Source organism: Phaenicophaeus curvirostris, chromosome 18, assembly GCF_032191515.1.
Source record: "Phaenicophaeus curvirostris isolate KB17595 chromosome 18, BPBGC_Pcur_1.0, whole genome shotgun sequence".
In the NCBI taxonomy this organism is placed as follows: Eukaryota; Metazoa; Chordata; class Aves; order Cuculiformes; family Cuculidae; genus Phaenicophaeus; species Phaenicophaeus curvirostris.
The window spans coordinates 13,148,755-13,161,222 of record NC_091409.1 but is presented as its reverse complement, the minus strand read 5'-3'; the positions used below and the strand labels follow the sequence as shown (position 1 = coordinate 13,161,222).

The 12,468-nt window shown below is 52.8% G+C and overlaps 1 protein-coding gene across 2 annotated transcripts in view; it reads right to left on the bottom strand.

The window, feature by feature from the left end:
* The window catches only part of ACSS2 (acyl-CoA synthetase short chain family member 2), a 35,332-nt gene that overhangs the window by 1,897 nt on the left and 20,967 nt on the right, over nt 1-12,468 (bottom strand). Inside the window, exons 5-18 of one of the 2 annotated variants that reach the window (XM_069871749.1) lie at nt 12,306-12,378; nt 11,422-11,497; nt 9,984-10,098; nt 8,440-8,478; nt 6,023-6,160; nt 5,613-5,783; nt 4,583-4,716; nt 3,933-4,065; nt 3,423-3,479; nt 3,044-3,124; nt 2,447-2,555; nt 2,234-2,302; nt 862-1,038; nt 46-120 (exon numbers count right to left, since the gene is read on the bottom strand). In XM_069871749.1, the coding sequence (XP_069727850.1) occupies nt 46-120; nt 862-1,038; nt 2,234-2,302; nt 2,447-2,555; nt 3,044-3,124; nt 3,423-3,479; nt 3,933-4,065; nt 4,583-4,716; nt 5,613-5,783; nt 6,023-6,160; nt 8,440-8,478; nt 9,984-10,098; nt 11,422-11,497; nt 12,306-12,378 (1,447 nt within the window). The remainder of the gene's footprint in view (nt 1-45; nt 121-861; nt 1,039-2,233; nt 2,303-2,446; nt 2,556-3,043; nt 3,125-3,422; nt 3,480-3,932; nt 4,066-4,582; nt 4,717-5,612; nt 5,784-6,022; nt 6,161-8,439; nt 8,479-9,983; nt 10,099-11,421; nt 11,498-12,305; nt 12,379-12,468) is intronic. The other variant, XM_069871750.1, reaches the window with a different exon arrangement.

Sequence of the window (12,468 nt, the reverse complement as noted above, 5' to 3'; positions counted from 1 at the left end):
GCAGAGTGACTCCGTCCTCCCCAGCGCTGCTGCCGAGCCCCTTACCTGAGCGAGTTTTGGGCAGGCTGGGGGCATACTGGATGTAATCGGGTGTTGCTATCGGTCCGATTTTTTCTCTGACTGCAAAAAAAAAAAAAACAAAGAGATTTTTACTATAGATACGAGATGCCACATGTCCTTTTCAGGCAGGAGGACCAGGCTTAGGACACACAGAGCCCTGCTCCTGGGGCACCGGGTAGGGCAGAGCTTAGGGCTGCTGCATCTGGGCCTTGGGGCTGGCAGGGGCAGCAAGACCTGCAGTGTACATCTTCCTAAAGGCAAGAGTGCTTATTTCTTTGTTCTCTCCATCTTCCAGAGACCTCTGTAACGGCTGCACCAAGCACTGTTACATTTTGGTAGAGCAAGAACTGGTCGCAGCTGAGTTCTTTCAGAGAAGAAAGAGCCACAGGCCCATTTCATATATTAAATGCTGCTGTTGTTGTGGCAATGAAAGAGCTCCTTGCGAGCAGAGCACAAACACCCAGAGCAACCAAGCGATCCTCACAGCACACAGGATCTGCCAGGGAGAGCTGTGCCCGCACAGGAGAGCACTGCTGCAAACAAAGCCCTGCTGGGTAGGTACCACACGGCTGCCAGCTCCCGAGAGGTAGAAATGACATCACATGAGCAGCCAAAGGCTGGGAGAATTAATTTTAGTCTTTGCCAGCCGTGCTCTCTAATCAGAAGGGGCACCTTGTTGCAGTTGGCCAGGCTGCATTCCCCAGACTACAAGCACCCAAGCCCTTAACCCCTCCATCCTCTGCCCAGCACCACGATCCCTCTCTCTGCCATGTAACCTCTCAAATATTTGGCTGTTGCTACCTTGTTTTTTCAGCTCATCCGTCAGGTTCTTGGTGAACTCGTAGCCATCTCTCAAGGTCACAAAGCAGTAGAGGCACTCGCCTTTCAGGGGGTGTGGGTGGCTGACCACTGCAGCCTCTGAGACAGCAGCGTGCTCAAGCAAAGCTGACTCCACCTCCGCGGTGCTCAGCAAGTGACCTGGAAGCAAGAAGAGGCAGTGCTCTATGGACCTGCACCAGGCTGGGGTCCCACAGCCTCACAGCAGCTGGAAGGAAGAGGTCTGCATGAGGAAGAGGCCCTGAACTACACGTTTGAAAGCATCAATTTCATTTGCTTGTGTAAAGACAAAGGTTGGAGAGAGAAACTCATTTCAGCAGCACAGGGGCTGGGCTGCCCTGAAGGCCACCAGGTACCACTCGCCTGCAGAGCCAAGCCATGTCTCCTGCCTCTTCTCCCTCTCACATTTAGGCTTCTTGCCTTAACAGATCACAAACTGTACACAGCCATGGGATTAAACCAAGTGCAGGCTGAGGAGGAGCTGGATTTGCTAAGTAGAGACCTGTCCACATGGTCAGCTGGAAGATGCAGAGGAGGAAGAGCCTGGATCTTGCACTGGCTCCAGTTCATCACCGTGGGGAGATGAAACAACACTCTGCATCTCGGGGCAGGGGCACACTCACTGCTGTACTCCTGCTCCTGTACCTGCACCCTGACATTCCACCCTGGGACTGCTGTCACAGAAAACCACAGGAAGGTGGTCAGCTCCCAGAAGGATCAGTTGGTGGAGGACTGAGCACTGCTGGTCAGATGAAAGGATCTAGTTTGATCCAGGGACAAGAACAGTGGCAGCTCACAGCCAGCATCAAGTGCCTGTAGGCTACAGCCTCCAAGAAAGGAGGGAGGGAGCTATTAAACCATGGGATCTATGGAAAATGATGGGCTGAGGAGCAGTTGAATCTCAAAGACTCAGTCAAGAGAGGTGGGAGGATCTCCAGCTCTGCAGACAGCTCCAGCAGCCTGACCCAACTTCGAGATTAGCCCTACATGGAGCAGTGGGTTGGATTAGGGATCACATGGTGCTGCCTAACCTCTGTGATTCCCTGGCCCTGAATCCTTCAGCACAGAAGCACCTTGGCTGCTAGTGACCTCCTCTGACAGGTTACAGAAGGTTCCCTCCCTCCAGTGCGGTGTCTCCAGAGGAAATGGGGCGGAAAGTCAGCAAGGCACAGGCTTGTCTGTCTCAGAAATAACCCTGACCCAGCAGTCAGATCCACTTTGAGGACAGGTTGCTGGGCAGAGTCACGATGCAGAACCATCCCCCGTAAACCAAAGCGGCTTTTTAACCAGTGTCAGAAAGCACATTGATGCCATTGAAGACAGAATTCGTTCTTACCAGAAACATTCAACATGTCATCAATTCTCCCTGTGATCCAGTAATAACCATCTTTATCTCTCCTGCAACCTAAAAATAGACAGAAATGACAGCGTGAGGAAGCAGTGCCAGCCCTTGGAACAACTGATAAGGCATTCTAAGGCCAGGACATGGCAAGAATTAAATTGCTGTCCCCAGGCCTCTGCAGCCACACAGTCCTCAGCACAACCTTACCATCGCCTGTCACATAGTACCCAGGGAACTTCTTGAAGTATGTGGTTTCAAACTGTTGGTGGTTTCCATACAACGTGCGCATTATTCCTGGCCAGGGCTGCTTAAATACCTGGTGGTGAAAAATGCAGACCTGAGTCAGGGAGAGCAAACCTGCTAACTGAAGCTTTGCACCACGGAGACACAGACACGTGCAGTCTTTGTGACAGAGATGTTAGAGAGAAGGCCACAAGTCACGCCTCACTGACACTTGCTGCCCAGTGCTGGTCTACTGGGAAAGTGTAAAGTCAGGCCTGGAAGTGAGTGTGTGGCTCGTGGGTCCGGGGCGTGATAAAAAGCCTCACCAGGCTTGCGATCGGGGAAGGAGCTTGGCTGAAGGGTTGTTCCTGTCCTCCTGCCTTGCCCATGTGTGTGATGAGTGGAAGAGTTTGTTTACAGTGTAAGCTCCCAGAGTCACGGCAGTGAAGGGAGTTCCTGCCACCCAAGAGGGTTCCTTGTGTGGACCCAGAATAAGCAGAGATGTGTATATGCTACCAGGAAGGTCCTGGAGCTCACGGGGGATGGACAAGGGGAAGGTGGGGATGATGAGCCCTTTTTTACCAGGTAGCCTTCTGCTTCTCCTTCCAGCTCTTCCCCCGACTCGTTCAGGATGGCAGGGACCACGCCGAAGAAGGGAAACGTCTGCCATGGGAATCAGAAAGCAAGAAGACAAGGAGATGATCCCTCACATTAAAACCTTGTGAACCAGAGGGAGTGGGAGACAGGACAAGGGCAACTATTGGAAGGCCATGGTGCACGGGGCCAGGCCAGGGATTCAGGGTGGTGGCCACCTCCCCACATGCACCACCATCCCACAACCACACTGGCAGGCTGGTAGCCACCAGGCTATGGCGCAGGCAGTGCCAGCTGCTGCTACAGAGCTTTGCCACGGCCCCCAGGAACCCTCCCGACCCCTGCGGCAGGGAACATCAGTACTCACAGCAGAGCCTGGCTTCATGGGGGTGGCAGCAGGGAGAGGCGTTAGCATGTGGCCACCCTGCGAAGGGAGGCAAAACTGAGTGAGTTTGGGCCATGCTAGCCTGTCCCACAGCTGCCTGCACCGGCTCTGGTCACATCACATCCAATCAGACACAGGCTTCCCTGGGCAGCTGTGGATTCAGGGCCTTGGGAAGGAGACAGCAGGGGAGAGGGGGCTGTGTTCGGGCACAGCTTTGGAGCTACTGTAGCAGAGAAGACAGGGAGGAGAACAGGGTTCAGAGCAGACCATGGCATGGATCAGTTGGAGAGGAAGATATCTCCCCTTGGAACCTGTCTGAGGCCCAGGAAATAGGAAAGAGAAGGGGAACCAACGCTGGAGTCTTCTGGGCAAGCAAGACAACTGGTCCTCACAGAACCAAAGAAACACTACAGTGAACCTGCAAAGACACCTGCTATCTACTGGGTGCACAGGGGAAGAAGAGGTCCCAGGGACAGCCAGGCAAGGACTCACCGTTTCCGTCTGCCAGAACGTGTCCACAATGGGACACCTCTCTTCTCCCACCACGCGGTAGAACCACAGCCAGGCCTCAGGGTTGATGGGCTCACCGACGCTCCCCAGCACCTTCAGAGACTTCCTGCTGTGTCTGCAGAGAGGAGGGGGTGGCAGGGGCTCAGCAGGCTCTGGAGAGCAGCAGCTGTGAGCCTGCTGCACAGCAGAGCCTGCAGGAACCCCTGGGCTACCCAAAGTGTATGTGGGGCATCCAGGCATGGGTCAGTCCCTCCTCAGCCCATCTCCACAGGGGAAGAAAGGAGACCTCTGTGGCTTTGGTGTCTTGCTTGACTCTGCTCTTTCTCTTCTTTGGGCCAAGGAGCAGCACATGGACTATTCAGACCTCTGTAAGCTTTGGGTCAGGAGCAGGGGAAAACCTGCAGTCTTGGAGCTTACAGTGAAACAGAAGAACATGCTCAGAAGTGCCATAATGAAGCTAGTGCTGTGGGTGCAAAAGATGGTCTGCATATCGCTGGGTAGAAGGCAGAAAATGCCGGTTTGTTCACAAAACACATGGGGAAGCTGCTCCTCAGAGAGGAACCTGGGACACCTGGGCCCCTAGCAAGAGCCTTGGGCTGGAAGCCTCCATTCCACTGGGAACCACCACTCACTTTTTGACAGGCTCCTCCCCGTGCTTCATCAGTAGCCGGATGGCCGTGGGTGCTGTGTAGAACTTGGTCACCTTGTACTTGTCAACGATGCTCCACATTCGCCCGACATCTGGATAGGTGGGGACACCTTCAAACTGTGCAGGAGAGAGGGCAGTGACACAGCTGCTCCTTACTGCTACCGACCTGCAAATGCCTTCCCAAGCTGGAGGCGCTGAGAGCAACAGGGAACAGCAGTTGGACCCCAGCGTGTCATAGAATCATGGAATGGTTAGGGTTGAAGGGACCTCAAAGCCCACCCACTTCCAACCCCCCTGCCAAGGGCAGGGACACCTCCCACTGGATCTGGTTGCTCCAAACCCCATCCAACCTGGCCTGGAATAGGGATGGGGCAGCCACCACTGCTCTGGGCAACTCAGGCCAGGGCCTCCCCACACTCACAGAAAATATTTCTTCCTAGGATCTCAATCTCCTCTCTTTCAGCTTAAAACCATCTCCCCTCGTCCTGTCCCTGCACTCCCCAAGAAAGAGCCCCTTTCAGTACTAGAAGCTGCTCTAAGGTCTCCTCAGAGCCTTCTCTTCTCCAGGCTGAACAACCCTAACTCCCTCAGCCTGTCCTCATATGGCAGGTGCTCCAGCGTGGCCTCCTCTGAACTCGCTCTAAGAGATTCATGCCCTCCATGTGCTGAGGACTCCAGAACTCAATACTGGGCTCCAGGTGAGGCCTCAAGAGAGCAGAGGGGCAGAACCATCCCACTCATGTCCTTATAAGAATGCCAAGAGCACCACACAGCGAAATCTGGCTAGTCCAGGGCTTCTTACTGTTTCCTTGGGATGTATTTGGCCTCAGTCCACCCCAAGGGTCTCAGAAAAATTGAGTCCTCCTTGGGGACTGCCACCCTTCCTCACAGAGCCCAGGGCACTGCACGCAAAGGAGAAGCAGGCTCATCACAGAGCAACACGGGGATGCAGCTCAGCACCATGATTTCTGCTTTCTTGGAGTAAAACCATCCAACTGCCACTCAGCACTTACTAACACACTAGTTGCCCCATTTGCCAAGGGTCCATAAGTGAGGTAGGAATGGCCCGTGATCCATCCAATGTCGGCTGTGCACCAGTAGACATCCTCAGGCTGGTAATCAAATACGTATTTAAATGTGGTGGCAGCATAAATCATGTATCCACCCACCGTATGCAGCACACCCTGCAAGAAGAAGGCACAAAACTGTTGGGGCAAGCTCCCAGCAGGGTTCTCACCCTCCCAGGCCAAGCTAAGGATCACCATTCCACTGGGCTCCACCAGCAGCAGAGCAGGCATGACCAGCACAGCCCAATTCCCAAGTTTTCCACAGCTCCTCTTCTTAGTGGGGCCTCCCAATGCAACCCTCACCAGTGTTGCTGAGGCGTTCAGCCCGGCCCTATGGGGGTGAGCTGGAAGCATACCTTGGGTTTCCCAGTTGAGCCACTTGTGTAGAGGATGAAGAGTTCGTCCTCTGAGTCGCACCACTCAGGCTCACACTCCGTGCTGGCACTGCTCATCAGCTCATGCCACCACACGTCCATGGCTGGGTTCCAGGGAGTCTGAGAAAAGCAGAAGATTAGGAAGAGGCCTGCCCAAGAGCAAGAGAGGGGAGGATGACGGATGCAGCCCCAACCTTGCCCCCTTCATGGACCATCGAGGCAAATATTCACAGCATGGATTTGGCCCCAGAGCTGTTAGGTGCAAATCATGCACTGGAGCAGCAGCTCCTGTTCCAGAAGCTCATTTTCTCAGCCTGCAGCCACAAGGAAAACCTTTAAACAGAGACTGCCCACAAGACCTGAAGCAGACTGTCCGAATCACTGGTAACACTGATAAATCCCTCTCACAGCAAAGAGCCTCCACCTGCCCTCCCAAGCTGCCCCAAGTTGCAGCTGAACGGTGGAGCCGCAAGCCTCCCAGGGACACCACAGCACCACGGCCCAAGACAAACAGGAACACATTGGGCTCACACTGCTTGGCCCTGCACACCCCAAAAAATCAGTTATCTGGATTTTAAGGTAATTGCCCTGAGAAGAAGTGATTGCTCCAATGCAGAACCACCCAGCAGTGGCTGCCCCAAAGAGCTGCTTGAGGACGCCAGAGCTGCAGCAGAGCCACCAGTGCATGCAGCTGATGGGCAAGGACCACCAAGAGCTGTGCTGGCCAGCTGCCCCTCTGAGGTGGCACAGTTCAGTGCAAGACCCAACTCCACTGGAACCTTCTCACCTTCTCCAGAGGAGCCTGGGGACAGTTGAGTGGGCGGCACCCGCCAGCCTCAGCACAGTCCTCCACTTCTCACATGTCAGTGAGTGTGTGCACACTGACCCAGAGCCCTGCGGACATACCTCCTTGAAGAGCTGGAGTCCACAGCAGGCACGGCCTGCAGTCCCCACAGCATCCTCAGCTGGAATGCATGGGGAGCAGACACAGGGTCACACATTGACTCTGTAGCACTGAAGATGTCTGTGTCCCATTTGGGGGCACTGGGACCCCATGGCGCAGCACGCAGGTCCTGCACATGTGGTGAGGGGGACAGCAGCTGCTTGACAGCCTGACATAACCTGGCATGGTCAGCAGGTCCAGGGAGGTTATTCTCCCTCTGGACTCGGCACTGGTGAGACGGCTCCTTGAATCCTTTGTTCAGTTCTGGGCCCCTCACCACAAGAAGGATGTTGAGGCTCTGGAGCGAGTCCAGAGAAGAGCAACAAAGCTGGTGAAGGGGCTGGAGAACAGGCCTTATGAGGAATGGCTGAGAGAGCTGGGGGTGTTTAGCCTGGAGAAGAGGAGGCTGAGGGGAGACCTCATTGCTCTCTAAAACTACCTGAAAGGAGGTTGTGGAGAGGAGGGAGCTGGGCTCTTCTCCCAAGTGACAGGGGACAGGACAAGAGGGAATGGCCTCAAGCTCCGCCAGGGGAGGTTCAGGCTGGACATTAGGAAAATAATTTTCACAGAAAGGGTCATTGGGCACTGGCAGAGGCTGCCCAGAGAGGGGGTTGAGTCACCTTCCCTGGAGGGGTTTAAGGGACGGGTGGACGAGGTGCTGAAGGACATGGTTTAGTGATTGATAGGAATGGTTGGACTCGATGATCCAGTGGGTCTTTTCCAACCTGGTGATTCTATGATAACCAAGCCCATTTGGAAAGTTCTCATGGATCCCCAGCGCTCCCGGCTTTACTTGGGGAAGCAGTTTCCACAAGTCTGTCCCACCAGCAAGGCACCAGATCAAACAAGCCCAGGGTAGTAACACTTCCCATCCAACAGTCCTCCCTCAAAGGTTCTTCCATTTCAGCACCCAGCTCCACTGCCCCATGGAAGAGGTCAGACCCACGGCCCGAGGCCCGGCTGCCTGTGCCTGCCTGCTCACGGGCTCCTGGGGCTGGAGCGGGCAGAATCCGCATATTGGGTCTGAAGCTCCACATTTGCTGCAGGCCGCTGCAGCCGGGAAGCTGTGGGCGCTCCCTGCCAGCCTCACCGCAAGGGGAAGTGAATTCCAAGAGCGGCTTTGAAAAGGCAGAGAGATAAACAGTCATCTGAATGCTGGCAGCACATCCCAGTGGTTCCGCATTCCCCCCGCCAGCACGCTGACGTGCATTCAGGAGTTTTAATGGATGCAGACTTGTTTCCGGAAGCAAAGTTGGTGACACTGCGTTGACCCCAAAACCATGGGGCGCTCTGGCCAAGCAGCGAGTGGCATCTAGCGCTAACATGCAGCTGCTGGTGACCCGGTTAGGAAGGCACGTGTGGCCGTGCAGAGCTGGAGCAGTTAGGAAGGTGGAGCACTGCAGGGGGAAGCAGAGGGGAGTGCCACAAGGAGGAAGGCAGTGCTGTGTGTAAATACCTTGGGATGGAGTCTCTGTGAGCTCTCAGTCTTTTTTTCCTGTTAAAAATCCACAAAGAGGGTGTGAAAGTCAAGTGGAGGATTCACACTAGACTTTGCAGGCAGAGACATGGGAGCCCACTGGCAGAGATGCTGGGAAACCATCTCAGCAGGCTGGAAAGGAGTTGGATCTGGGCACCAGTACAGATGTCCTCTGAGCAAAAGCCTGCCTGTTTCCATCACCTTCCCTAGGTACCTGCTGCCTCCACAGTAGGTCACAGGCTAATCCCACACGTTGCCAGCTGGGTACAGGAGCACAGAGCCGGTGCACAGCCCACGGAACATCCATTAGCGTTACACAAGCCAATGGCACAGTAAAATTGCACTCACAAAGAAAAGCACTCTCTTAATAAAGTGTCTGAACAAGTAGAGCAGCAAGAGCCGCAGAGCAAGAGACCCCCTCCAGCCTTTTCCCTCCTCCTGGGACATCCTGAACAGCCACCTCACCTCACCAACAGTGACCAGCTGATCTGCTCGTCTTTCCACCCCCTCACAGCTACCCTGCCCTCGAAAGAGAAGGGGCAGAGGATGCCAATGTAACACAGCCAGGCTGGCAAACAGGAAGCAACATCCCAATACAATTAACAGAGATGAATGAGGAAAATTAACTCCAAGATACAGAATCTGGTGGGCTTTTTGCTCCAGGGATGCGAATAGACCATCCCTTCTGAAAGCAGAGCCCAAAGCTCAAATGCTCTCTCCAAACACAACTTATTTCTGATGAAGCAGCAGCCTAGGAATAACCCAACACAAATAATTACCAAACACACAGGGGCTGAAGGCACCACTGAAGACGCAGAGCTGTTCAATAGCTGAAAGCAACCTGCCTTTCAAGTAGGGCGCAGCAGGACTGCACACCAGCCTCAGGAGCTCAGTAGGCAGCCACAGCTCAGCAACGCCTCCTCCTTCCACCCCCATCTCACCACATGCTTCTGGCCCACCCCATCCTTTCATCTGGTTTCAGTTGCAAGGGAAAGCCCCAGCCCCAACAGCTGACACAGCCCCTGTGCCAGCTGCACAGACCACGCTGCTCCCAGCGTGTGATTTCTGCCGTGTCGGGGGGCTGTGTTGAACCCACAGCACAAGCACAAATCTGTTTTTCCTTTCCTGCTTCCACTGTCACAGCTACAGTGCAGGGTGGTATTGGTCTTTGTGCAAAAGGGGAGACAAACACACAGTTAAGAAGGAAAAGTCCTTCAGCAGGTGGAAGAAAACAGGGATTTTGTCCTAGTGGCATTGGAAGATGTACCCGCTGTGCTCTCAGGGGTCCTGTGGGCCTGGCAGCTGGTGATGGTGTTACAGGAAGCAGCACGGAAAGTATCTTGGTAAGGCAAAGGAACCATTCTTCAGACAACTCACAACACAAAACAAGGAAGGTACAAAACAGGAACAAACGTCAGAGAATAGGAGCACCCAGGGAAGCACAGCAGTGGTTTTGCGACAATTGATTTGCTAGGCTCAGGCCCACAGCAATAAAATCTTCCCTCGTCCCCCCAGGAGCATACCTGTACGTCCTGGCACAGCCTCTTGAGAGGGGGAGACTTGCTGCATGTCCCATCCACTGCTATCTCTTCCCTCCCCAGGTGCTTCACCACGATGCACTTCCTCAAAGGGGAACCCCTGGAAAAGGCAGGAGCCATCACATCAGGCTGGGGCTAAGCTTGCCCTTCATGGGCTTTACAGGCAACACTCGGGGCAGGGCAGAGGCCCTGGGCTCCTTTTGTGGAGCCAGAGCATGTGCTGCAGCGCAGACTCCAAGCACACCATGAACTGCCAAGAGACAGCAGCCTCAGGAGCTTGGAGAACAGGAAAGATCTGTGTGCAGCTACCGGGAATTTAGCGGGTGTGATTCCTAAGGAGGAAGTGAGAATTCCACAAGCACCTGTCACAGGCCACTGCTGGAGAGATTCCTTACAAATCCCAAATTTGCTCACCTGTGACCATCAACAAGACCTCCCACAGCACCCAGGATGTATTAGGTGGTTGCTCCCATCCCTAGGTGTGACCAATTGTCTGATTCAGGAAGAAGAAAAGCTTTCGAAGCCAAATTATATACACCAAGGAAAAGAATGGGCATTCGTCCCCTCACAAGCCTACCTATAATTCAAACAAAATGATCTTCTCTCCCTTCAGCAATATTCTGTCTCTATCAGTTAATCCCCAGCTTCAGGATCACTTCTATCCTCCCAGCTACCTACTTCTAAATGCATAGAAACTTAAGCTTTCAAGTTTTAGTGTTTTAAATGCTTTTAAAGAGTTTGAACTTCTAACATGCAGGCTATCCACCCTAGATTTTCATGTTTGATCTAACTTATAAAACCACATTCAGCCTCATACAAGCTACGAAGACAATGACTCTGTCAGTTTGACAAAGTCATTTCATCATGATTATTTCCCTTCTGTAAAATCCGATGACAGAGCCGTCTCTGTCTTTATGGTTTACAGTATCTCAGCGAAGATGCTTAAAAAACCCATATACTTGTGCACAATTGGGCCCTGTGCACATGTTGGTGCACGCAGACTGTCCCTGTTTACACAGCCATTTCCCAAATGCTATTTCATTATTGTTGAATTAGTGGCTTTGGAGCAAGACTTAAGCCTCAATCTGATGTGTCCCAGCGTGTCCAACTGTTCACAACTGCTCTGGTGGCACATTATTCCCTGCCACTCCAAGAGCTGCTGCTCCAGAATTGGTACCAGTGTCTCCAGCACATTCCCTCACCCAACATGGGTGCTTTCAGGTCAGAACAGACAGGAGGAAATTTAAAAGAAACCATTTTAAGACGAGGGAATCAAAGCAGATATTACTTCTGAAAGGATCATGAATGCAGTGCAGCTTGTGTTTGACATGCTGCAGTCTGCCCACTTATGAAAGTCCATTTCCATTGCTGCCAGAATCTGCTTCTGCACCAGTGCTCCTCTTGCGAGGGAATCCGAACTTACTTGTCTTTACATTTCTGGAGGGCTTCATCTGCGATCTGCTTCAAGTTGACCAGCTTGTCCCCTCGATAAAAGGCATCTGTAAAATGGTAGGGAAAATATTAGAGGGGCTTCACAGCCAAGGAGTCTGGGACAGCTGGAAGCAACCAGCAGTTTCAGGAGGGCAGAGCAGAGTTCAGGCACTGGAATGAGGGAAAGCAGACCGGCAGCTGATGGGAAAGGTTTCCTAATATGCCCTTTTAGCCTGGAAAAATAGATGCCAAGAGAAATGGTGAAATTCCTTTCTTGGGAGAGGTTCCAATTTGAACTGACAAGTCTTTTGGGAATATTCTGTGGGGAATAATCCAATGTGGCCAGAACACAAATTGGAAAGTTTAATGGGTCCTTTCCATACTGTGCATGTATTAATAAAAGCACTATTTTCTGCACTACCAGAAAAAACAGTTGGGGAAATGCAATGGACTTACATGCAAACTCTACCCCTCTTGATTCCTTGCTTTACAAGACAATAGTTGCAACAGAAATTTCCTTGAAATTGGGAAAGGAGGGAATTCTCCTATTAGGACTGCCTCATAAATGATACATATGGCACACATCTGGCTGATTCTGAAGATAAACATGGATGAGGAACATTTGGAAACATAATATTAGCAGCTGGTAACATCACGCTTTACAGGACAAAGTGGGCAGGCTGCTTAGATGCTTCACTGTACGTTCAAAGTGCAAAACAGCACTCCCACACAGCTACAAACAGCACATCCGCCTGGCAGCAGCTCAGCTGAAACACTGCCCCTTCCTCTTGCGATTCCAAGCGTGTTCAGCTTTTAAAATAAGGACTTTCCAGATGGGCAACAGTAACAGCTCAGGGACACAGAAGCGCGTTTTACCTGCTGTGATGAGGAGAGAACAACCGCAGTCAAGAACCCGCTCACAGAGGGAGTCTGCTGAGAAACCTGCAAACTGACAGAGATCACGCAACCAAGTCAGCAAAGACAAACAAACCCCAGCCCCGAAATCCTGAGCAGCAACTGTACAGTTCACCTATGATAA